At 34.3% G+C, this 26,157-nt stretch overlaps 2 protein-coding genes across 2 annotated transcripts in view; one reads left to right on the top strand and one right to left on the bottom strand.

Annotated features, from left to right (window-relative positions):
- LOC126809948 (bromodomain-containing protein 3) overlaps positions 1–9,275 on the top strand; it is a 42,939-nt gene extending 33,664 nt beyond the window's left edge. The window contains exons 18-25 of the mRNA XM_050534824.2: positions 150–339; positions 1,364–1,462; positions 1,693–2,052; positions 2,315–2,454; positions 4,652–4,792; positions 4,979–5,070; positions 5,506–5,671; positions 7,227–9,275. Coding sequence (XP_050390781.1) covers positions 150–339; positions 1,364–1,462; positions 1,693–2,052; positions 2,315–2,454; positions 4,652–4,792; positions 4,979–5,070; positions 5,506–5,671; positions 7,227–7,292 — 1,254 coding nt within the window. The 3' untranslated portion in view covers positions 7,293–9,275. The remainder of the gene's footprint in view (positions 1–149; positions 340–1,363; positions 1,463–1,692; positions 2,053–2,314; positions 2,455–4,651; positions 4,793–4,978; positions 5,071–5,505; positions 5,672–7,226) is intronic.
- A 4,850-nt stretch (positions 9,276–14,125) lies between these two features.
- Positions 14,126–26,085, bottom strand: LOC126826013 (box C/D snoRNA protein 1). Its single transcript, XM_050555542.1, has 8 exons — positions 25,939–26,085; positions 20,589–20,761; positions 20,028–20,113; positions 17,975–18,078; positions 17,573–17,641; positions 15,980–16,141; positions 15,360–15,484; positions 14,126–14,343 (listed from the first exon to the last, which is right to left on the bottom strand). The coding sequence occupies exons 1-8, from the start codon at positions 25,950–25,952 to the stop codon at positions 14,186–14,188; spliced, it is 891 nt and encodes a 296-aa protein (XP_050411499.1). The 5' UTR covers positions 25,953–26,085; the 3' UTR covers positions 14,126–14,185.
- Between the last annotated feature and the right edge of the window lie 72 nt (positions 26,086–26,157).

Here is a 26,157-nt window from a genome sequence, read left to right as displayed (position 1 = left end):
ACAATGAAAATAATTGAACTATCTTTTTCATACCATCTAGGCCATTGTCAAAAGGGCCTTTTATACATGGATTTGCTCAATTACAAAATCTATTTTTGCTGTTAATGTGATGTATGTGTCCATATTTTCAATAAAAGACTTTATTTTAGCCAAGCCCTGGAAGATCTCCGCCTGTTCGAATAATGATTGGAGGTAGTCCTGCTGTAGTTACCTCTCCACCACCTGTTTTGTCACCAAGAAATGTGTCTCAGAATTCCTTTCCTCCTGGGATTGCTAATGTTCCTGCTAATCTTCCTACAACAGGAATGCAGTCTAGCAAATCAATATCGCCTGGAAGAGGTATTATAATTTTTATACTCACAAATGTGATTTTGATGTATATTGTAGTCATATTTTGGTCTGTCCATTCACTTTCCTTGTGAGCATATTGCTGGGGAGTTTTTGATGTTTTTCATATTTGGTAAAAAAAAAAATTCATCCCTTTCAAAATTCAGAATTTTGTTATTGCAATCCCCACCTAAATTTAACTTGTTTATTTGGTCATCATATTGAAAATAACATTCGAAGTAAGATTGAGTTATCTCCCTGGATTAGGTTTGCAGCGGTGGATTGATTGAATGCAATATGGTTGACACTTATCTTATTTTGAGACTCATAGTAAATAATTCTCTTTGGTTAGGTCTGTAATACCATCTGAAGGACTAGACACACTTTCTGGTTGTGAGTCCAATCTCCTAATCACACGACCACCAGTTTAATTTGTGCATGAAAATTAAACCTTATAAAAATTTATAATTTTCAATAACAAAATTAAGTTATCTATTCAGTATTAAGTTTTAATAGCTAACACTGATGACTATTTTGCCTGGTGCGCATAAAAGGGCCCTGTCATGCCCCTGTGAATATGCATAAATGGCATGCACGTAAAAGCACCCTGTGACAATTGGAATTCAAAATAAAAGCACTGTTAGTCAAGATCCAGACAGAATTTCCCTCAAACTATACTGGATGGCATATGCCCGTCTTCATTAGCCTATATGGAGCAGAAAAGTAGGATGTTCAACTGATTTCATAAAATTTCTTTAATGCAAATTACAAATCAACTAATTCAGTAATCAAATCCTAAGTAGTAATAACAAATGTCCTCGTAAGCAAAAATGGAAAGCATACAAAATAGTTATAATAGATATTTTTAATTAAATGAAATTCTCACAGACCTTTCCTGTAGAAAGGATTACTTTCCATACTTTGCCATTAACTGATGTACCAAAGAAACTGTATGCTGGCTTTTATAACAAGAATCCTTCAAATAAATTTTAAAAGAGCTTGTTATGCTAGACGTTGTTCTTGATTACTATTGTAGCTTCTGCCCCACCGGCAAGGCCTATAACTCACAATCTACCACAGCAGCCAAGTCGACCGTCTAGTATGGCTACAGCTAAACCTCAGACCAAAAGTACCAGTAAGTTTTTCTATTACTTGTAAACCTGTTAGTTAAAATGTGAGTAATGCACAGAACTGCTGTCCACAGAATTCTGTGCATGGTCATGTGGTAATTTATATTTTAAAAAATTAATGAATCGGATAATCAGTTCAGAGGTTATTATGTCCTTGCAAACTGCAATATTATGAAAGTTGAATATCTTAAGGGAGTTATCTATTGTTGATATTACATTTTATTTCTTATTGCAGTTCCAATGAATAGTAACAACTTAACTGGGAATGGACCATATGCTGTTAATACAACAAATGTTTCAGTTAGCAGCAATATGTCTAGTGGAAATACCACATTACCTACTAACAACAACGGTATTAATAACATGGGTGGCTATAACTCAAATATGTTGTCTTCACAAAATCTGTCTCCTCCAATGTCGACCATCTCCCCACAAAGCAAACCTGCACCTCTAACAGAATTAGCACCAATGTCTCCAGTTCTTCCTCCCACTGTTAGTGAGAGAAGTAAAGATGCCTATACATTTAAACTGAGCGATGAGGAATCAAACAGTCCCAAACCTTCTTTGAAACCTGCCCCGCCAGGTGCTACAGTTTGTAAGTATTGATCCTGTCGTTGGCCTACTTTAATAAGTTCACTTCAATATACTTCCCGGCCCGAAACATATAGGGGAACAAAAAATGTTTTAGCATTAGAATCAAAGAGTCTGTAATGTGATGATTATAGTATTAAAGTATTACCAATAATATTTCTGTGAGTATCACCATGCAAGATCAAGTCAATGTGATTCCTCTTAAATTTAAATTTTGAATTTTTAGTCTACTCGCCTTGCTCATTTCAATTTATATCTTATTACAGCTGCAACAGGTGTTGGAGTTTCATTTAGTGTTGGTTCTGGTATTAAAGGTCAAAATCGTGATAATAAAACAGAAAGTAATAAACCTTCTCCTGGTCAACTCTCACAACAAACAATGCTGGAACAATCAAATTTAAAAAAGGTTTGTTTATATAATTTATTGGGGGGTCTATTAATCCAGATTAATTTAGGCCAGATAAAGTTTTATCTTTTCTGAACTGAGGAAGCCATTTATAGCAAATTAATTATCTTTTCTGAATTGAGGAAGCCATCATAGATAAATTTTAGTAAATATATAAAACTCCTAAATTTGGCCAGAAAAGCTTTTGAAATTCTTATGCTGTGCAACTTTATAAAACTAATATCTTTGTTCCAAAAATTAAATGGTCAGGTTGGTATCATTCAGCGTTATTTAGTTTTCCAAAGTAAAATATGATGAACTATACCAGTTATTAAAGATGTGTTATGTAAGATTAAGATAAAAAAGCTTGTTATAATAGTTTCAAAAGAGATAATGAAAAGAGAATATATTGAAAATTTCAGTCAAATTACTTTACTCCGAGCGAAGCTATGGATTCCTAACATTTGACAAGAATAGCATAGTCTTGATTAATATTGCTACAGTAAACAAAGCGAAGATGGAATTCGATATAAGAGTAGGCGATAGTGCCGCTGCCCGGGCAAAATTTCCCTCATAGCACACTGTATGGCGTATGCCCGTCTTCATTAGCCCAGTATAGGAGCAGGACAGTAGGACGTTAAACCCCATTTCATTTCGTGAAAATTGGACCAAAACTGTCGGACAAAATGGCCGGCCCTCGTACGCAAATAGAGGAAACATCTGGTATATCAAGATTGTGGACCTCCTAGAGGTCACAATTTTGATCCGATTTTGGTGAAACTTGAAATGCATGCTTATAACCCAAAGATCTAGATTCCTTTCGATAACTTCGATAATCGTAACTTCCTGAATTATGGCCCCTGATTGCAGGAAAAAACGTGCTTTTAGCTTGTATTCCCTCTAGCGGTCACAATTTTTATCGGATTTAAAAAAAACCTTTTTAGTACATAACCGTTACTCCCTAATGATGGTTGAGTTTGAATTTCGTGCAAATCAGACCAAAATTGTCAGACAAAATGGCCGCCCCTCATACGCAAATAGTGTAAACATCTGGTATATCAAGATTGTGGACCTCCTAGAGGTCACAATTTTGATCCGATTTTGATAAATTTTGAAATGCATGTTTATAACCCAAAGATCTTGGTTCCTTTCGATATTCGCGCATATCGGATCGTAACTTCCTGAATTATAGTCCTTGATTGTACAAAAAATCGCATTTTGAGCTTGTGGTTCCTATAGAGGTCACAATTTTTATCCAATTTAGAAAAAAGTGTGTTAATATATCACAGTTATACACTAATGATGGTTGAGTTTGAATTTCGTGAAAATCAGAAAAAACTGGACGCCTTTAGTAATAATAGTGTAAAAATATGGTATATCAAGGTTGTGGGCCCTCTGGAGGCCACTGTTTTCATCCGATTTGGATGAAACTTTAAATATGTTTTTATCATAAAGATCTTGGTTCCTTTTGATAATCACACATATTATATACGAACGTAACTTCCTGGATTATGGCCCCTGATTGGTTGAAAATCGCATTTTTAGCTTGCGGATTCTCTAGAGGTCAATTTTTTTTCCGATTTTAAAAACTGTTTAGATATATCACCATTTCATCATAATGAAGGTTGAATTGGAATTTCGTGAAATTCGAAATGAAACTGACCGACCAAATGGCCGTTCTTTGTACGCAAATTGTGTACAAGTATGTAATACAAAGGTTATGGACCCTCTAGAGGTCACAATTTTTATCCGATTTTGATAAAACTTAAAACATGTCTTTATATTCCAAACATCTAAGTCCCTTTTGATATTTGCGCATTTCAGACCATAACTTTCTGGATTATGGCCCCTAATTGTTCAAAAAATCGTGTTTTTAGCTTGTTCTCTATCCATCTCTTGCAAAATGTGGGCGTATCCTGCCTGGCAGCCACTGGTTATCTATTAGTATGATCTTGGTTGAAAAAACAACAGAACAAAGCATTGATACACTTATCACTTGATTTCCTTTTTAAATTACATCTATTTTGCTGATATAATATTATCTTTGAAAAAATGGCTGATCCTAATCCAAGATTCAGCCGTTATACTCCAAAGATCATCATGAGCCGCACCTGGGACATGTAGTCATACAAAAATTAATCAATACTTTACCGGTTAGAAATTATCATTGTCGCAAAAATAGGCTATCTAATGTCTTTCCGTATTATTTGTTTAATAGCAGGATTGTAAGTTAAAGAATGCTAATTCATGGTCCAGTTTAGCAATGGGAGCAAACAGCAATCAAGCTGGTGGAAGAAAATCCAATGCCATGAGTAGTTTTGAACAATTTAAAAAACAAGCCAAGGAAAAGGAAGAGAGGGTAGGTTCTATATACTTTTGATCATTAAAATAATGAAAAAAAAAATAACAGGACTTTCCCTATCATAAAGAAACATGTTCTTTTAGTATGAATAATTTAATCAGGAAATGTATGGGGAAAATATATGATAAATTGTACTTATCAGTGAATCATTGCATTAATTTAATAATCTTAACTTATTTGTAGGAGAAAATGATACAAGAACAGGCAGTTAGAAGACAACAGCAGAAAGAAAAAGCTGAAAGAGATCGAGTTAGAATGGAACAAGAGAGACAGAGGTATTTTGTCTTGTTCAAATCACTGTTATCTCATTCTTCTGGCTCAAAAGCTTAAAGTCTTAGCATTATTTGCATCTTTAGGAATTTATTTTTCACAGCTTAATGCTAAAATGTGGTCAAATTGAAATTCAACCGGGGGCTATTGCAAGGAATTCCTCAATCTCTTAAATGACACTCAGAGACTTTAATGAGTTTCTAGAGAGGAGTTGATCAATCAATAGTGTTTTATCATATATTAAATCATACTATGTGTGAATCAATTGAATCATCTTCAGGTTATCAGTTAATCAAGCGCAAACTTGCTATGTAATCTTTTTTCGCAGTTTCAAATTGATCAATATTTTTTTTATTGATTTTTTTCCATAACAGATCCTATCCATATATGTAATTACTGTATATGTACACATAATTAATGTATGATATTTTGTTCTCCAGAGAAAAAGATGAAGATGAAGCTCTAGAAATGGCCCGTAAAGCTCAAGCTCGACAAGAAGATTTAGCAAGACAACAAGAAGCTACTAGACAACAAGAACTTGAATCCGTAAACAGACAGAAGGAGTTGCAGCGCCAGAGAGAACAGGAACGAAGACGTAGAGAAGCTGTAAGAACTTAATTAGATGTCCTTTATAATATTCAGCATTCAAAGTCCAAACATGGGCCCAGAATAAACTGTTATTTAACAAGTCAGTTCTCATTTGTGGGGCTGACAATGAAAACACAATATCATGCTTGTATAAGAAAAAACTCGTGGCAGGTGGAAATCAATATGACCATGTAACCCAAGTATTATTTTTAATGATCAATTCCATGTGTTTCCAGTTAGACATTTATAATATGTATTGTATAATTAGTTGCACACTGGACCCTTTGTTCTGACTCGGGTGTTCAAGTTACTGATCAATCTGTAATGTGTTGCTTTAGCATGAGCACAGGTGATCATTTCAGAAAAAGTAGGTGTTCACGTACATAGGTGATTCTGAACCGGTGTGCTGCGCGATTACTTAAGTGTGCCGAGAAATTTTGAACAGCACACTAAGAAAATGCGAAAAAACGTGTTATCCCAACTGAGTATTCACTGGACGTATATTGCCGTCGCCCCTGTCCGTCGTCCACAATTTCTTGTGAACACTTTAATGCCAAAAGTTATTATCTGATTGTTTTAAAATTGATATATGTTGTTTACATTAGTGAGATGAAGAAGCCTATTTAATTTCAATAATTTCTGTGTATTAGTCTAGAGTTATGCCCCTGGTTTCACTTTGTTGCACCTTGTGAATGCTCAAAGTCTAATGCCAAAGTTAACATCAGATCTTTGTGAAATTTATATGCATTATTTGAATTAGTGATATGAAGAAGCCTATTCAATTTCAGCAATTTCCGTTTATTATGTCTAGAATTATGGCCCTTGTTTCACTTTCTTGAACCTTGTGAACACTCTTGCACCAAAAGTTATCATCCGATCTTTGAAATTATATATATGCATTATTTAAGTTAGTGAAACGAAGAGGCCTATTTAATTTCAGCAATTTCCATTTATTATGTCTAGAGTTATGGCCCTTGTTACACTTCATTCGACCTTGCGAACGCTCTAACACCTGAAGTTATCGTCCGATTTGTGTGAAATTTATATGCATTATTTAAATTAGTGAAACGAAGAATCCTATGGAATTTCAGCAATTTACTGTTATGGCCCTTGTTTCACTTTGTTGCACCTTGTGAACGCTCTAACATCAAAAGTTACCTGCTGATCTGTATGAAATTTATGTGTAATTTAAATTAGTAAAAAGAAGAATCCTATAGCATTTGAACAATTTCCGTTTATTAATTCTAGAGTTATGGCCCTTGTAATTTAAATTAGTAAAAAAAAAAAGAATCCTATAGCATTTTAACAATTTCCGTTTATTAATTCTAGAGTTATTTCTATGCGTCATTTAAATTAATAAAAGGAAGGATCCTATTGAATTTCAGCAATTTACAATACATCTGAGTTATGGCCTTTGTTTCACTTTGTTTAACCTTGTTAATGCTTGATTGATGAGCATTTGGCGAGGGAATTGATTGATTTTAAATAGAAGAGTCAATTTTGCTAATAATGTACTTTTCATAAATTCCACTTTGGAGTTCCTAATTGCATCATTTTTATTTTTATTTTTTAGTTGGCGACTAATATAGACATGAATGCCCAAAGTGACATAATGGCCTCGTTTGAAGAAATGTTTTAAAGGTTAACTCAAATCGACAAATATTATAGATGAAAGTTGGAAAACCAAAACATAGAAGGAAATGTTTGTTTTGACTGAAAGTTTTGATGTTCTATTTGAAGAAAATGGGAGTGATGTTTCACATATGGTGCTTTAGGTGGGTGGGGTAAAACATAAAACTACCCTGAAAAGTATTGTCAATTGAATACGGAATAAAGTGTGTATTTAAAAGTGATGAATAATACTATAATAACAACATAATGGTTTTGTGTGAACTATAAACAAAAGTTTTTGACTAATAGTGTAACAGTGTAGTGTGATTGTGAAATAGTCATTATTGATGCGAGATTTTATACATGAAATGGACTAAAGTATAAAAATATAACTGTATTTTGTGAAGTGGGTTATGTTTCCTATTAATTATATAATGACTGAAACATAATGTAGTGTTATTGAAGTACATACTTGTGGTATATTAAACAATAAATATGATATATAGTGATAATAGACTGAAATGTGTTTCTGTATATATACAGTGAATGTAAACTGGTGAAATTGTAATTTACCAGAATTAAAAAGACAATGAAATTTCTTCAATAGGTGCTTGATATCTGTACAAATAAATTATTGCTTTTTTTTTATTTTGCATTGAAATCTTAGTGTTAAAACTTAATACTGTAAAAAGTTCTCCTCTCACATCATAAATCAATCTCACAACAGTATTTGAAGTCATTTTGTATATAAACAGATCACCATTGTTAGAAAAATTTGACTTGTCATTTTAATGTTGAATGGTATTTTTTTTTTTTTTTTTTTGTAATGTTTTCACTAGATTGGAGATAGTTTATATCCATTTTGTTATATTGTGTAAAAAAAATAATAAACATTGTTAAATAAACCGATAAATGCCTTCACTAGCCACATGAAATCATTGTAAAAATAAATGTTTTAACAACCTTGGAGCCTTGTTAGGATAAACCTACAAGTCATCAACAGGAAAAGGGAATTATTTCCTTTAGTAGAGCATGTTTAAGTTTCTTCCATTTGTAAAATATCTTGTAATGGCCAGCCTTGTGTGTTCTGTTTATCTTTATTACATATTATCTCTGTGATGAATGATATTTCATGGTTTATTACAAGTATTAATCCAACGTTACCGTTTCAAACATAGTAAATAAGTGGGGTTTATACACATGCTATATAGAGTTCGAAGTTTTAAGATTTTAAACAATATGCTAAGAATATTAAATATAGAGCATTTCTGAATCCAAACATTTTAATCTAAACCCTGACCGTTTATTCAATATTAGTTTCTGTAGATAAACCTCAGTTTTATGATGTTGTTACAGTAATATTGAAACAATCAGTAAACCATCCTATATACAGTATGCAGTAATTGTAGTTATCATATTATAAATATTTATACTATATAATGTTGTATATTTGAAAATAGCCATGATTGTCAATGCAAAAGAAACATACAAGTACATTGCTGTATTATTCATAACTAATGAATATCATTGTTTGTTTCTTTCTTGTTTCAGGTTATCTGATTTTGTATTGCTTCCCTGTGTGCTCATTTTCTTTATAAAAACTAAACATAGAAAAAAATATAACTGAACATGTTCTATATAGTATATTCATCATCATTATTATTGTTTGTATTTAAAACTTTGTAATTCAAAGTTAATTTTGTGTAATTGTCTGCATGCATCATAGTCATGAGTTTAAACACTTATGGTAAGTGTTATTTATAAATTGTATATTCTAAATACAAGAAGTTTTTGCTTTCATTAAAATTTCTGCTTGTGTCACATGTAAATGATCCAACATATGTATAAAACATCAGTGCAATGAAATTCCATAAAGAAGAGTTTGTAGATTTCTATTATTTCAGTAAAAGTATGATTGTAATATTCATTTAAAAACAGGATTTATATCAAACATTTTTCTCTTTTCATAATTATACTGTAAATATGAGATCGCAAATACATCAGAATCCTGCTTATGTTGTTTAAATGTTAGTCTTCTTCAATTTCTTTCCCATCTGTCAGTTGCAGGATCATTCGTGATTTTGAAGATCAGGTCTCCATTATCCAAGTTTTGGATGCATTTATATACCATAGAGAAATCGAAGGGGCAGCTATCTGAACACCACCCAAATATTTTATTCCTACAATTTCACTGGAAAGTTCTTACAACATATGCCCTATCTGGAATAAACAATTAGATAGCTGAAAAATGTATGTAAGCTGCATATACAAAAGGAAGATATTATTTTCTACCGCTTCACTGAAGATGTCAATAGAGAAAGGGGGATCTTGATGGGTAAGACGCTGGCTCACTAGCCAGGAGGTCGGGTGTTTAATTCCTGCATTGGCCGAGAAAGTTCATCCAGATTTTCCGGCGTGGTTCCCCCTTGTCAGTGATGCAGGATGGAGGGCCTAACAAGGACAGCTGTCTAGTCGTTCGGATGGTACGGAAAACCGAGGTCCTGTGTACGCATTGGCGTGCACATTAAAGATCCCTTGACAGTTGGAATTCAATGTAAGAGACAATAGTAGGCCGTAGTGCCACTGTCCAGGCAAAATTTCCCATAGCACATTGTATAGCGTATGCCCCTCTTCATTAGCCCAGTTTGGAGCAGACCAGTAGGACATTAAACCCCATTTCATTTCAGAAATTCAAATAGAATACCAATTTCTCACTGTGTTTTCTTTGCAAGGCTAACATGTCCAACAGTGAGGCTTGATGTCCCTTAATTAACGTAATCCCAAAATAAAGAGATGATATTAATTAATTGCATATTTGTCTTTTTGTAAACCATCCAGCAATCAAACTTGGCCTTAGCAGATTTGATGTAGTGAGTCTTAACCCATTTGAACCCTGGCATATATACTGTAAATGAACTTCTTCTAGCCTGTGAGGCAAAATTTGACAATTTTCAGTGACAAAATATAAAATTGCTAATGCCCAAAGTGCCAACAAAAGTTATATTCTGCAAGTATGGATCATGTGCTACCAGGGAAAATAGTTCTGAAAAATGCATATACACACGTACCTGTAATATGATTCTTCAAGGGCAACATATATTATATAGTTCCACAGTTCACAAAAAAAAAAAAAAAAAAAAATGCAGTCTAAAATTCAATGAATACAATTTTTTTTCCTCAACAATATGCCGTAATCAACATTATTCAAGTCGTCATCACTCCCAAGTATTCTAGCCTGGGCCCAGTTCCTAGAAATTCTTAAAGTAATCACAAAGTCATGCTTCACTTTTTCTTACGTAAGAAACTTTATAAAATACCGTCTCTAGACATTTCTGAAGACAGTTCTTACGTAAGCACAAGTCAAGTATGAGTCTAAGCATAAAAACACTTTTGGTATGCGAATTACGTCATTTTTTTGGTCAGTTGCTTCCCAGCAAATGGTCGATTTAGATGCATGTGACATGACCCCTAACACATAAAATGTGCCACAAGCAAAAAAAAACAAAACGCGAGCACTTGATCTTAAAGTTGCCTGTGTGTTTGTGTTGTTTACTAATTGGTAAATAAATAAAATGGTTTCAGGGTAGAAGCGAAATTTTCTATAGCATTCTTCTTCTCGAGAATATGTTTCTAAAGGATTTTCTGTCTTTTAATTGCCTCTTTGGTATCAAAAGATGTAGGAAATGCTGTCGAATAACTCTACGGTCACCATTTTGTTTGAAGCAGAAACAGGCTTAAGTTTGGTAAGCAAGTCATTATACCTTGCTCGGGACTTGTGCGTAGAAGAACGAAGTTATGCTTAAGTTTTAATAACGTGCTTCTGCTTAAACTGAAGTCTACTTAAAATCTAAGCTCAAGAATGTACCATGCAAAAGGTGGGGGTCGGCAGATTAAGTTCATCTCGGGGGGCGTGGTATATAGAATGTGGTATATCCCAGATATGAGCAATGAAATGACTTCATAGATTGAAAGAGTGTACTAAGGACATTAAGACCAATCCTTTAGCACATTACATAGCAATAATTGAATTGAGAACCGAATGGGAGCTGATTTCTTGACGAAGTGGGATTTTTGATCTTGATTCGTTGATTCTAGATGGAAAGGTGATATGTGCTGCCTATCGCTACTGCCTGGGTCTCCAATCGAATATTCCAAAAGGTTGTAAACAATATGCTGTCCAGTTGCAATACCCATAGCTGCAGATGATGTAGTAGCAGTAGATTGATGATGGATGTAAGCAGCACTACCAGTAGCTGCAGATGATGTAGCAGTGGGAGAAATGTCACCAGTTCCAACAGTAACGTGAAAGAAACAAACCATATAAAATAATTTACTAAACTTATTTTCTAATGTAAGCTTCTATTTGCAGGGGGCAACATTTGTAAAAAATTTGAAACTGGTCCCAGTTTCCAGCCAATCCATCATCCGGAGACTCGATACAAGAGATTTTTCCGTTGCCCATATACGTTGGGGTTGATATTAAGAATATTTTCAATCTGATTAAAACACAGATCGTATTTCGTTTCGTTTTTATAGTTCAAAATTTCGTTTTACTTGTCTTTACTACACTAGGATCTGAAAGAGTTGTTATCATTGACGTGTTCTGAATAGTGTGAGGTATTAGCCAATGAAACGGTCTGTTACGGCGAACTTTAGGCGTGTTTTGCAAGGAACTGTGGGTAAGCCCCTAGAAACACTAATGCTGATTGTTTAATCAAATGTCTATCGTCATAGGTAAGGTTTTCGTCGTTTACTCGCATCACTCGAGTCGACTCCATTGCCGAGTTTACCCGGGTGAAACATCCCGAACGGTCAGAGTAGTCCGAGTAGTCACATGACATCAAAACAGTTACGACGTCAGTATGTGATCGAGAGACAGGCTTATTTGCGTATAGGACGCCATTTTGTCACGTGACAAACCCTTTTACGGGGAGTAAACGGGTTAGTCACGTGATGCGACTCGAGTCAGTCATGTGACCAACTCGATTCAAAACGCGAACGGTCTGGTGTCGACTCGAGTGAACAACGAAAACCTTACCGAAGGCTCACTTGCCGCTCGTACGACCTCTGACGTAACCTATAGCAACAACCAGTCAGCTCTTCATGTAGTGTAGGTCATCGAAAGTATAAAAAAAAACATAACGAAATAAAGATCTGTATTTTAATCAGACTGGAATATTTTGAGAGGTGGCCCCTGATAGAAATGTCCTTCATGTACAAATTCAGTTTTAAAAGGCGCAGCAAGATCCACTTTGGGCTCCGAAAATGATCATATGATGAAGTTGAATTTTTGACCCTATGCCATATTTTTTATTTGGGGAACTACCCTGAGGCGGTGTAGGAACTTGGCTCTCTTGACAGCCCATTTCCTCATTATGGGCAGCATAATATTTCCATTATATACATAGAATAGAAGAAAAAAATTCTAAAATTAACAAGAATTTTTTAATGCGGCCAAAGTTTAAAAAAAACAGACAGCTGGCCTTTAGTAAAGGTATTACAGCTAGGCCTATATCAGACTCAATGCAGCTGGTTTGAGGACTTCTGAAGCCCATCGCTTAACTCAGTCAACTGGAGTATCACCGCACATCTGTTTTCTGCTAATTTGATTGTGGTCGAGCACACACAAGGTTTCCATCGATATTTCAAAGACACAATTTCTTCCCTCTTTTTTTCAATAGTATTTTATTTCACTTAGCCGTTCCAACAGGAATAAGTTAATTATCCAAGTGACACAACGCGGTCTTTGTATGGCTTTTCTTTAGATGTGGCAGCATGCATCCTTTTGGAAAGGATTAGGCCCACGCCATTTTAAATAGGCCCTATTTAAAAACTAAATAGGCCTTCCAGCAACTGCCGCCTCAGGCCTTGGTGGAGCTTAATCCGCCACTGGATAAAACTATACACCAAGTTTCATCACTCTCACTTAATTAGGACTAAAGTTATTGTATCCTAAAGCATCAACCAATCAAATTGCTTACCCTAAGCAGCAAATGCTCATCTTCGAACTCCATCAAGGCATTGACCTAATAAACACCTACACCAAGTTTGAGCATTCTAGCTCAGTTATAAGGAGAGTTATTGTGTCCCAAAAAGTGTGACAGACAGACAGATGAACGAACGAACAAACGAACGGCAGACAGAAAGACGAACCCATTTTAATAGTCCCCTGCTTTCTTTGAAAGGCGGGGGGTGGGGGGGGGGGAATTGCTTAGTCTAAGCAGAAAATACTCCTATTCAAACTCGTGAATGCATTCACCTAATAAACACCTACACCAAGTTTGAGCACTCAGCAGAGTTAATGACAAACTAAAATAAAGGTTTAACTTTGCCACCAACATGTTGGTCTCTTCCATGGTTAAGACTTTCAAAATTGTGAACTGCTGATGTACACACATCAGGGGGGGGGGGGGTCTACCGTTAGGTTGGATAATTGCTTAACTAATTGTGGTGGGCTATGCCCACCGCTGCAAGTGCCAAAGGCGCTAAACGTTATAACAGGGGGTCGGGGTTGGTAAATTAGATTCAATTTGGTGCATTCTGACGTATTTCCGGAAGGTAAATTTCAAAATTACAGGTCTAAAAATCGCATTAAATGTCCTTAAAATGTTGATGGGGAATGCTTCCTTCACAGGTGAGGAACAAAATATCTTCAGATACCATATTATGGTTGTTCTTAACAAGCTTCAACGTCAACAGGCGAACAGCGTTATAGGCGATTTGCCTTGGGGTCAATTGGTCCCCACGTCTGAAAAGTTATATCTATAATGTATTTGATTGCGCAGAGAAATATGTCTCATCACATTCATGATTGTGGAGAGCACAAAATAGGGGTTTAACATCCATTAAACACAAAAGAAATAAAACACAATTGTTTATAACAAAAATTAGTTTATGTACAGATGTCATACTTTTGAAATTTCATGGGGTTACATTATGGTTTGTAGTCCTGTTCCTGGGACGATGTCTTCGTCTGATATTACTGGATCTCAAATTTTGTTGTGATCTATTGTGTTTGTTATTAACTACTGGTTTAGCTATTTCTAATTTGAGCTTTTCTTTCACTTCTAATTCTTCCTCTACAAAGGTATATAATTAAACTCATTTGCATAAAGATCGAAATATAAGAAATTAAGCAAGTAAATTTTATATAAAGTAAGTTTAATAGATGTCATTAGGGCTTGACAAATGTGCAGAACACCTCATGAAGTATAATCTTATGAGTTTAATCTGCTTGGTGGAACTGTATACATGAATGACTGAAACACCTATATCTCTACAGACAATCATGTATTCAAGGCATTTACTTAGCAATATGGCCATTATGATAGTCTAGATGTAACTTTGAGAGAGAAATGGTTTAAAGTCCACTCGACACAAACTAGGCCATTTCAGGACTGACATGGTACAATTTTATTTCAATAATTCGCTTGCTCGTACTGGTCTTTAGAGATGGCAGAAAACCCATAAGGCTGGGCAGGCTATCCTACTCCTTATCACGTACAAGCTTGGGATCGAAACCACACCACCTATTGCAATGACAGACATGATCCTAAGTTCCCGTCTTCAGACCACCCAACCACCCCTGTAATTTTTAACCCCATGAAGACTATGTCAAATGAGAAGACATAGTAATATCTTACCTCCCTTAAGAGGTCATTAAATTGCACCACAACAGTCAAATTTTTGCAACATACAAGGAAAGATGGAATACAGAGATAAAAGTGTCTTGTCAGAGGCTACAAGGATTTGACACGGCCAAGTGAGGATCAAGCATGCAACCAGGAAGTCACTGATCACCTATCACCAATAAAGCTTTTTAAAATACAGACGTGGCGTCATCCTTTGATGTCGGCGTACCATAATTTCAAATAATGGTACAGGTTACGTGCCAATTGTACATTATTATACTAGATGAAATATTGGACTCCCATGACCATTTCATTGAAATGCACGTGTATGATAGTGTCTGTATTTTAAGTTGTTTAATGATCTCGTGCAATATTAATATATTACTTAATGTCTCATCCTCAACCATTAAACCATACATATTACCAATAGGCAATAGTACATAATACTACATAAACATATTTACCTTCAGATAATAAAGTATATTCAGACCAGTTCTTTTTAAGAACAATGGTTAATACAGGATTTTCTAAAACTGTTTTTTCTGTTAAATTCTGCTTTAGTGTCTTTGAGCTATCCAGTCCAAAATACCTACAAAAGCAATAAATGTGAATGAGCAATAACCAATCTGGTTAAAACACAGATCCTATTTCGTTTCGTTTTTATAGTTCAAAATTTCGTTTTACTTGTCTTTACTACACTTGGATGTGGAAGAGTTGTTATTTAACTCGTGTTCTGAATGGTGTCAGGGATAAGCCAATGAAACTGTCTGTTACGGCGAGGTTTAGGCCGATTGGTTAATCAAATGTCTGACGTCATAGGGTCATAAGTCTGTCTTTTGACCCCTGACGTGACCTAAAGCTGTAACTTGTCAGATCTTCATGTAGTGTAGGCCATCGAAAGTATAAAAAAACGAAACGAAATATAGATCTGTATTTTAATCAGATTGGAGCAATAACATATTTCTTCTTCCTAGCAGATAATTCATTAATCTATGAAAATGTTTCGGACATATTATGAATCTATAGTGATTTAAGAGAGCAATCAAATAAAGATGTCCACACAGCGAAGAGCAGTTTAATATACCTTTTATCATTACTGGGTCTATTTTCTACTAATAAAAATATCTTGATTTCGTCACTCATTGTCTGAACATATTGTTTTAACTTTTGTCTTATAACTGGATCAGATTCTGTTGGGGATATATAATTCTTTAATATTTCATCAAGACTTGTGTTTTCATCAGTCCTGTTAATATAGAAGATAGGTTGCCAGGCAACAAAACATACGCCCACAGCAGCTGGTCGAGAAAAGGGTTGTCGCATATTTATTCTTTTGTAGGTAACTGGGGCAGATCAGATTATAATTTTTGTCGTTTGAGGAGTCACAAGGTTCTATAAACTGAAATTCAATAGGATTCTTCGTTTCACTAATTTAAATAATGCATATAAATTTCACAAAGATCGGATGATAACTTTTGGTATTAGAGCATTCGCAAAGTTCAATAAAGTGAAACAAGGGTCATAACTCTAGATGTAATAAACGGAAATTGATGATATTCGTTAGGCTTCATCGTTTCACTAATTTTAATAATGCATATAAATTTCACAAAGATCGGATGATAACTTTTGTCGAAATTGTGGACATTCACAAGAAATTGTGGACAACGGACGGACGGGGGCGACGGCAATATAATTCCACATTTTCATGTGGGCGTATAAAAATTAGTTTATTTTCACATCTAAATATCAAAAACAATAAAATGTCCTTTGATGATATTAACATAAACCTACTGGTTTAACCATTATTTGATCCTCTGCATTGAGACAGACCATGTGATCAACTGTCCCTAGCCTAGCCCTATTAATGATTCAATATGGGGCTTATAATCAATTATCAAAATTAAAGACCATCAAGAAGGCTAGTGGCAGATTAAGAATTAACAGAACGAACCGTTAGTCAAAAAGATGTCTGTCAGTGTATTCTTATAATGCTCCAACTTGGACTTTATTTTATTTCTATTGATTCAGTTGTAATTGATACGTTCTACAAACTGAAACTTCAGAAATGTGTAAGGTTTTGTCAACTAAATCATTTGTTCATTAGTGAAATGTCACCCCCATGCCTGTAGGTAAAGGCACGCTGTTTGAGGTACTGTGTCCAAAGAGCTCTTTTAGAATTAAACCAAGTTGCACTTCTTCTTTATTATTGTGTATTCTAAAATATGGGTTATAATATAGGAATAGCCACAGGGTGTGCTATACATACATGTACATTAACTGTGAGTTCTTGGGGGAATATACACAGAAGACCATGTATATTGGTCTTGGTAATTAATACAATTAAACAATGTATATTATAAGGTGTTATGTATGTGTATTTACCCTGTTTTTTTTATTACAGTAGAATTAATTATATGATGTATATATCAATGTCATAGCTCTTGGATTACAAAACAAGACTTTACTTAGCCACGTGGGACTTTATCTTGCATAAATTAATATAACTTGATTTTCTAATTTTATAATATAACTCGATTTTCTAGTTGTCATATAAAATATAAATAATTTAAATATACTAATTTATCAATTCAGTGTAAAGTTGGCTGAGGCATCCACAATAGTACCATCAATTCTAACAGCATTCACATTCAAAGTCTATAAATACGAAATTTTATACCTTTTTTCTGTATATTTTACACTTGCTTGTGGAAACACTAAATCAACACGCCAAAATATTATTTTTTCCCTAAAATAATAGTAAATAATATAATACTACAAATATTACGAAGCAAACATGGTAAGTTATGAAATATACTTAAAACATAGCATTCATAGATCACAAAATATATCCACAAGACGCATTGAAAAGGAAGGCAAGAGTTTTACATTATGTTGGGATGTAAATCAATGGAATAGTAGCTGCAGTGGCAGACACAATATCACCCTGAATTTCAACAGGCTCTCTTTTTTTTAAATTAGAAACAGAACAATTCTGCAAGTTTATTTATTTCAAATCTGATGTGCAGCGCTTTAAAATGAGCATTAAATGCAAGATTGCAAACATAAATAAGTTACTTACTGACGAAAATATCTTGTGGTATTTGTCTTCCGTCTGGTCATAGGGTATGGTAAAACTTTTAAATCAATTCCTCTATTCTTAGCTTCACGTATTAACTGGTTCAGCTATAAGTAAAATATTGTACTTTTTAAACATATGAATATATTATTTTAAACAAGTTTTAGAACATCATACCTCTTCAGATTTGATTTCATAACAAAAGCTACATTCTAGTAATGTTTTGCTTCTCATTTCTTGGGACTGATAAAAAAACATGATTGATTGATTCATGTCATTTTAAACAATTTTCTTAAATCAAACACAGATTGACATTTAACAACATTAACTCAACACCTTGAAACCTCAAGTTTAAACTGACAGACAGAATTTACTTAAAGTGGCATTAGGTAAAATTAGATAAAGAGCTCACAATTCTCACTATAAAAGTTAAAAAATAGATAATGAAAAGAGAATATGCTGAAAATTTCACTCCCATTACTTCATTCTGGGCCTAGATATTAGCGATTCAATTACAGGCTAGCCTCGATCATAATTACTCGATTATACATTTTTACGGTTATTTCATCCACCACAAAAGGTATTTAAATCCACTAAGTATCGCAGGCGTCCGATGGCATTGAGAGTTGATTACAGTCTTTGTAAGTTAACTAATGTCTAATTAATAATTTAATATAAGAGATAAGGTGGCTATGAAGACCTGGTTATCCCGAATGTCAGTGACTAGTTTCGTTCGTATTGAACTCTTCAGACTGATTGGACTCACGTGTTGGACGTTTTTATTTATACTATTCTGAAACCCCAGTGGGGTTTCTATGGTTACCGGGGTTGGCCCCTTGGCGGGGTTTGCGAATTTGACCTAACCATTTCATGGAATCAACGACAAATCTAAACTTGGGCACTCCAGCCATTTTTATTTTTGTATCACAATGCTCTACCCCTGAGTGTTCCAACTTTGGATTCATATTTAGCCTTATACCCCTCTCACGGGTGTTACATCAACACCCTTGTCTATATACTATCCCTTCATTGTTATGACAAGTAACAATGTTACAAACCAACCCAAGGCACCCTAGTTAGCAAATTATGGACACTAGCACTTCAATCTAAACGATCAGTACAACCCTGGTAAGCGAGCTAGCGACCCCGGTAACAAATTCGGCACCCTGCCAATTTGTCAAACCTCTGTACAACCCCGGTAAGCGAGCTACCGACCCCGGTAACAAATTCGCAAACCCCGCCAAGGGGCCAACCCTGGTAACCCCGCCAATTAGTAACCCCACCGGGGTTTCGGAATAGTATAAATAAAAACGCCCAACACGTGAGTCCAATCAGTCTGAAGAGTTCAATACGAACGAAACTAGTCACTGACATTCGGGATAACCAGGTCTTCATAGCCACCTTATCTCTTATATTATCTCACTTTCTGCTTACGATCTCATTATGGCAAATTTTGTTGACTAAATCGGCCAGTCGTGATTTCTTCTCTTGCCTCGGAATCAACCACCATTTTGACGGAAGATAATCACGCGGCTAGAAAACTCTTCTTTTTCTCTCAGCTACGAGGTGTACATAGGATCAAACCGGGCCAGAGCCGATTGTGTCGATAAGAATCTGCTTATTTGACATTGACATATAACCGAAGGTGAATAGGCCGACTCGTCCAGTTAACACAACGAACAATCTCACATCGGTCCACCAATAGAGAGACACATATTAGTCGCCTCCAACTTCCGATTTCCAAGGCATTACAGTCTCATACCAATAAACCATTTGGTACTATTTCGTACCTATTTCATATTAAACACCTCGGGCGCCATGTTGAATCACACAGTATTTAACGTTCTAAAACCTAACCATTTCATGGAATCAACGACAAATCTAAACTTGGGCACTCCAACCATTTTTATTTTTGTAATTAATAATTTAGATAACATTTCAGGCCTAACAAAAACCTGCAATAGGCGGATTTAGCTCTAGCATAATGCAATAATTGCTTATCTAATTATTCCCCCAAAAAAGCTCAAATTACAAGACAAATTTCATGTATGCTCACCATTCTTGGTTTTTCTTTTTCTAGTCTAATAACATCTCTAGTAATACTGTTTGTTTTCCTTGATGTATCTTCCAAAAATCTGTAATCTGAACACAGGAAGTTTTATGTGTAAGACATAAAATAATGCCCATAAGCAAATTAGACATGACTGTCATAAATTAAAGGTTTATCTACAAAGTTTGGTCTAGTTTGTTGCTGGGGATTATTTCATATGGATTTAGTATGGAACTCATACCAACATAATATATCAGTAATATCCAGATGCCATCGCTCGTAACCTGCTTTTTTTCTATTGGATCTATGGGGGCATATGCCACATTGCTAGACGTTTCTGTCACCCATCTTTGTATGCAACTTCTGTAACACGTGTAGGTAGACTGATATTATGCTAACAATTGTATGGAATTTACATTAACCATTCAATGAATCAACCCAATTTATTTCTATAAGCTTTTTTCAAAATTCAGAAAATCATGTAGTGATTAAATGGTTGCTTGTGTGGTTGAATGCTACTCATAAATATATTTTATGCATATGAACATAGATGTTGGACTTACTTACCACTTAATAAATCTCTATCAGTGAAATCTTTAACTGCAACATGAGCAGTTTTGTCTCTGACCCCATCACATTTGTTTTCATATTTATGTTTCTTTACACAGACCAAACTACATGTTTTACGTTTGCACCGAGGACATGTGTATTTGGCAATGTTTTCTTCGCAAACCTGGCATCTGAAAAATACAAAACAACTAAAACAGCATTAGGTAAGATTAGATAAAGCGTTGACAGTTCTCGCTATAAGTTAAACAATCGATAATTAAAAGAGAATATTTTGAAAATTTCAGTCAAATTACTTCACTCTGAGGCAAGGAATCGGAAATATAATTACAAGCTAGTCATTAATACTGGTGTTACGATAATAAACGAGGCCTTCCGATTTTTCCTGAACATGAATAGTTCTCTCCATTTTAAAAATAGACCAAAAATGACATATGGTGGTGTTAGGCCCAGATATTATCTTCCATTTTGAACTGCTTGGCCGCCATATATTGGATTTTACAAAAAACATATTCAGCCACCATTTTAATTAGGATTTTCGAAAATTATTTTTTGTATTGAACCTACTCCAAATGGCAACAATTCTTAGGGAGCCGATTTTTGAATTTCGATTTTGTTTACTTCCAGTTTCACTTTGAATTTTGTTCGTCATTTCACCTAATAGATGGTGACCTTTCAATGGCCCTTGACCTTTGTATGTATGATGACCCTGATGTCTACTAACAATTAATATAAAAAAGTTCTGTCATGAAGTATAACTTCCGGTTTTATATTAAACATACATTATGCAAGAGCTAAATCTGCCAATTGCAGGTCTTTTTTTTAGGCCTGAAATGTTATATAAACTATTAATTAGACATTAATTAACTTATCCAAACCACAATGAACTCTTGATGTCATCTTACATGTCGGATTTACACTGGATTAGAATCCTTTCTGCTGGAACTTTTTAAAATGAAGAGAATGAAATACGAAATGGCTACAATGGGTGTAATATGACAGGAGGCAAAGAAGACTAGTCGTTGGGTTTGTTTTGCCAAATTTACAGACTAAATATTAATAAAAAACTGGGTGTGACACCGCCCCAGAAGGTCGGGGAATGCAACAAAATAAACAGTTGCTGTCCTTACGGCATAAGGAATATATATGCAAAGTTCCAAAATGATCCATTCTGAATTGCAATCTGTAGACGATAAATACAAAAATTGGGTGTGGCTCTGCCCCTGGCGGGTGGATATGGAACAATATAAATTGGTATCACCCCATTATAAAAATGATTGATATGCTGAATTTGAACAAAATCTGTTAAATATTACAACCTGCAGAGTATTTACAGATAAAAATTAACAATATTTTTACTTTTTTCGGTAATGAAACATTTATCATACATTAAAATCTGATTAAGAGTAACAACTTATTAAGTCCATTAGAATTTGTTTGTTTTTTATAAAGTTCTGCCCCATGCTAACGTTAATATACGAAACATTTAATATCATGGATTTAGCTGTTAATTTCAAGTTATCAAAATTCATTGAAAATCAATATACTTGTTTGTTTCAAGACCTTAAATTCTGTGTATCAATCTGAAGTCAATCGGATGATAACTTTAGCCTCTTGAGCGTCACAAGATTTTTCAAAGTGATCAAGGGCCATAACTTTGGCAGTAATTATTGGAAATTCTTGAAAATCAATATAATTCTTTGTCTCATGACCTCAAACACTGTGTATAAATTTAAAGTCAATCAGATATTAACTTTACCCTCTAGAGCATTTACAAGATTTTTTTAAGTGATCAAGGGCCATAACTCTGGCAGTAATTATCGAAAATCACTGAAAATGAATAGACTTTTTCGTCTCATGACCTTAAACACTAAGTATAAATTTAAAGTCAAAAACTTTAGCCTCTAGAGCATCCACAAGATTTTTAAAAGTGATCAAGGGCCATAACTCTGGCAGTAATTATCGGAAATCGCTGAAAATCAATAGGCTTCTTTATCTCATGACCTTAAACACTGTGTATAAATTTAAAGTCAATCGAATATTAACAAATCAATAGGCTTCTTCATCTCATAACCTTAAACACTGTGTATAAATTTAAAGTCAATCGGATATTAACTTTAGCCTCTAGAGCTTCCACAATTGCTTGTGGACGCCGGACGGGGGCGACGACAATATACAACCACATTAGAATGTTTGAAACCTTCCAAATATTATTATATAATTCCATATATTTTTATTATTTTAAATAAATAAGCAATATCTATTTGTTTTATTTATTTATTTATTTAGAATTAAATTGAATTGATTAAATATTTCCTTACATGAAACCTTAAAAACCTTGTAATTTTACTGTTTTATATCATTTCCAGGTACTGGTATAACAAGTCAGTTGCATTAGGAACAAATTTTATTTTTGTACAATTTCATGTTCCATAAATGTACATGTTTAAAACTTTTAAATAAATCAGATTAAAAGTATTATTATGTGTTAAGATTCAGTTTCCAAGGAGTAGCGTCAACTGCCCAACCTCATGTCAGTCGTGGGTTATCTCTGCGGCATCCCCACTGCTAAAGACCCTTACTAACAAGCAAATTATTGAATTAAAATGGTAGTGTATGTTAGTCCCAAAATGATCTTGTCTGTGTCAAGGGAAAATCATTCAGGATCTTAATGCGTAAGGCCTGCTCTACATACACGCATTTTTGCTGAAAAAATTGAGTATGCCCACGTAAATGATGTCATAAGTGAGGATTTGTCTATACAGCGTAGAGCCCAGTATTGTTTTTCTTCAATCCTCACATCTTTGAAATTACATTAACACACACCATGTCCAAAACAATCTACAACCCTCTCTCAACACCCTTCTTTCTCTTTCTCCATATATCTTTCTTTCTCCCCCTGCTTGAAATGCATATTTTAGTATTTGTGTGATGGGAGCAAATGTTTTAAAGGAGAAATAACAAACAATTGTCAAATTTAAAGATATTTTCCCAGAAAAGTATTTATCGGGTGTTTATTTCCAATAAAAGTATGGCAATTTTGGTATATATGGAAAGTAGAAACATCCAATCTTACTAGAAAAATATTGGATTCCATGAAAAACACCCATGGAGTGCATACAGGGCAAATAAGTAAGGGTTTTCCTAACCGACAACCCGACGATTAGTGATGTCTGCTCGAGTAACGTCGAAGGTAGCACGTAAAGTTTGCCTAATCTCCCAGGGTTAGTGAGCGCTTGATGTATATGATGATAAAATTGATGGTGCAACACTTTCTGAGTTAAAAACCACAGAAAAAAAATTGGGCAGTGGATAATCCTAGAATTTATTTAGTCAGCGATTAAAGAAAACATCGTATGTGCAATGAATTCTCCTCCGGCTTCGCATCTGTTGCTAGGTACCGAGAGAGGTACATATGTAAGTCACGTGACACAAACATGACTTTTTTCATTGATTTTTTATACCAGGGGTATTCCTTGGCAATTACAATGTTTTGAGAAGGATTTGAAGCAAAATTATGATCAATTAATTAGTTTGAATATGTTTTTAGTCCAAATATATCATCAAATTACCCAGTTTGTACACGGGATGGTATCTTTAAGCCTAACCCTCTTCATTGATAACTACTTTTCCTGCAAAAAGGGAGTCTTATTTTTCATCTGAATGGTTGTGAATTTACTTAGGAGTACACAAACAGTTTCTCTACCAAGTCTCATGATAATTCATTGAAAAATAATTTTTTTACATTGCACTGGAATCAAATTACCACTTATTGGACCAGATTATGATTTCGGACTGGAAAAACAAAATTAGAGATACATTAGTTAAGAGTTTTATAAAGAGTTATCCATTCTTGCTATAATAATTCAAAGATAGATGATAAAAAAAGAAAATGTTGAAAATTTCAGTCAAATTACTTTGTTCTGAACGGAATCGTCACTGTTGGAAGTTTGGACTAGAAATAGGCATCACTTGTGTCTGCACCTTCTATGAGAATTTGCGATCGTTTGATTGACAGACGATAACTCCACCCACATATTCTTGATTATCAAGTAACATGCTCAATGGCTATGGTAGCCTCGCTAGGCAGGCCTTTCATCACCAGTTTCCGGTAGTGACGTTAGCTTGGTCTGCCATTTATTGATTTAATTTTAAATGAACGACTGCTTAAATCCAAACTGTATCCAAGCCATCTGTGGGTCTATAGAGTTGATTTTGAGCTTGTCTTGTAAATAAAGGTCTAATTATTAATTTTTATAACATCTGGGGACTGTTTCACGAAATTTTAACTAAGATAAACTCCAAATTTTAGTAATTTGATTGGATAATATTAGATTGATTTTAGTGCTTAGCCAATCAAAATTGAAGTATCTACTAAAATTTTGATTTTATCTTTAGTTTAGATTTCGAGAAACAGGGCCCTGAAGCCTAAATTATAAATAAAGACTTGCAATAGGCAGATTTAGCTCTTGCATAATGTATTTTTAATAAAAAAAAATTTATTATTAAAAAAAAGTATAAGTCCAATTCTAAAAATGTAAATGGGTTTGAAATTCTAATATTTGAGCGATTGTTTAATTCTGCCAGGTTTCAAAGCAATTGCTCAAAAAATACATGCTATTTACAAATTACATTTAAAGATTTACTGTTTTTGCATTTAATTTAAAAATTATACTATCACAAAATTGTCAATTTTGTTGGATTTTGTGTAAAATTTAAAGTAGCTAAGTCTCTAACTCAATATCATCCAAAACCTTCGGCAATGAAAACACAAATAATTTGTCAATTTTAATCGACATTGGTGTTGTGATCTTACCAGGCTGATATCCAATATTTAAGACAAAATAAACATTTTATGATTGGTACACGAATCGTGTACCATAATGCGTTTCAGCGCAATTTGTAATAAGCGAAACGAAAGAACGAGGTTAGACATACTTGCACAGTACGTTGATCCGGCTACTTTGGGTTAGTAGTGGAAGTCAAACTTAAAGTAGCCGGGTCAACGTACTAGGCCGACATATTCCATAAGTCATGTCAAACGGTGATCTGGAGAGCATGCGCAATAAATACTATCGGTGTAGACTGGAATAACCAGATGCTAGAGATTGCTATTCGATTGAGACTTCTGGCGTATTTTGCCGAACATAACTGGTTTGAAATTAGAGTAAAAAGGGAAACGATTGAATGTAGAAATCAGTTTCAAGAGTTTGCTACCCATTTTTTTTATTTTGTGTCAATTTGTAGGTCTCAAATATTAGCGATTTAGCTCCTTTAAACAGTAATCACTTAGACATAGCCCATCTGTAAAGTTATATCAAAGATGCCTTGATGGTTGAACTAAACTTACCGAAAACTTGGCATTTTGTATTAAAATTGAAGAGTTTATATTATCTTTCCCTCAAAAATGTAAACAACACCACGTGTTTGTGAAGATAACAAATTTTAGATAAAAAATAATACGAAATGATATTGAAATAATTACTGGGTTTTGCTTTCTAAACAATATATTTCTTACAATTTAAGTATTCTATAAAAGAACAAAATGACCATTTCCAAAGACAAATAA

Source organism: Patella vulgata, chromosome 1 (assembly GCF_932274485.2).
Source record: "Patella vulgata chromosome 1, xgPatVulg1.2, whole genome shotgun sequence".
Classification (NCBI taxonomy): domain Eukaryota; kingdom Metazoa; phylum Mollusca; class Gastropoda; family Patellidae; genus Patella; species Patella vulgata.
The sequence above is the reverse complement of the archived record's forward strand: the minus strand, read 5'-3'. Positions and strand labels throughout refer to the sequence as shown.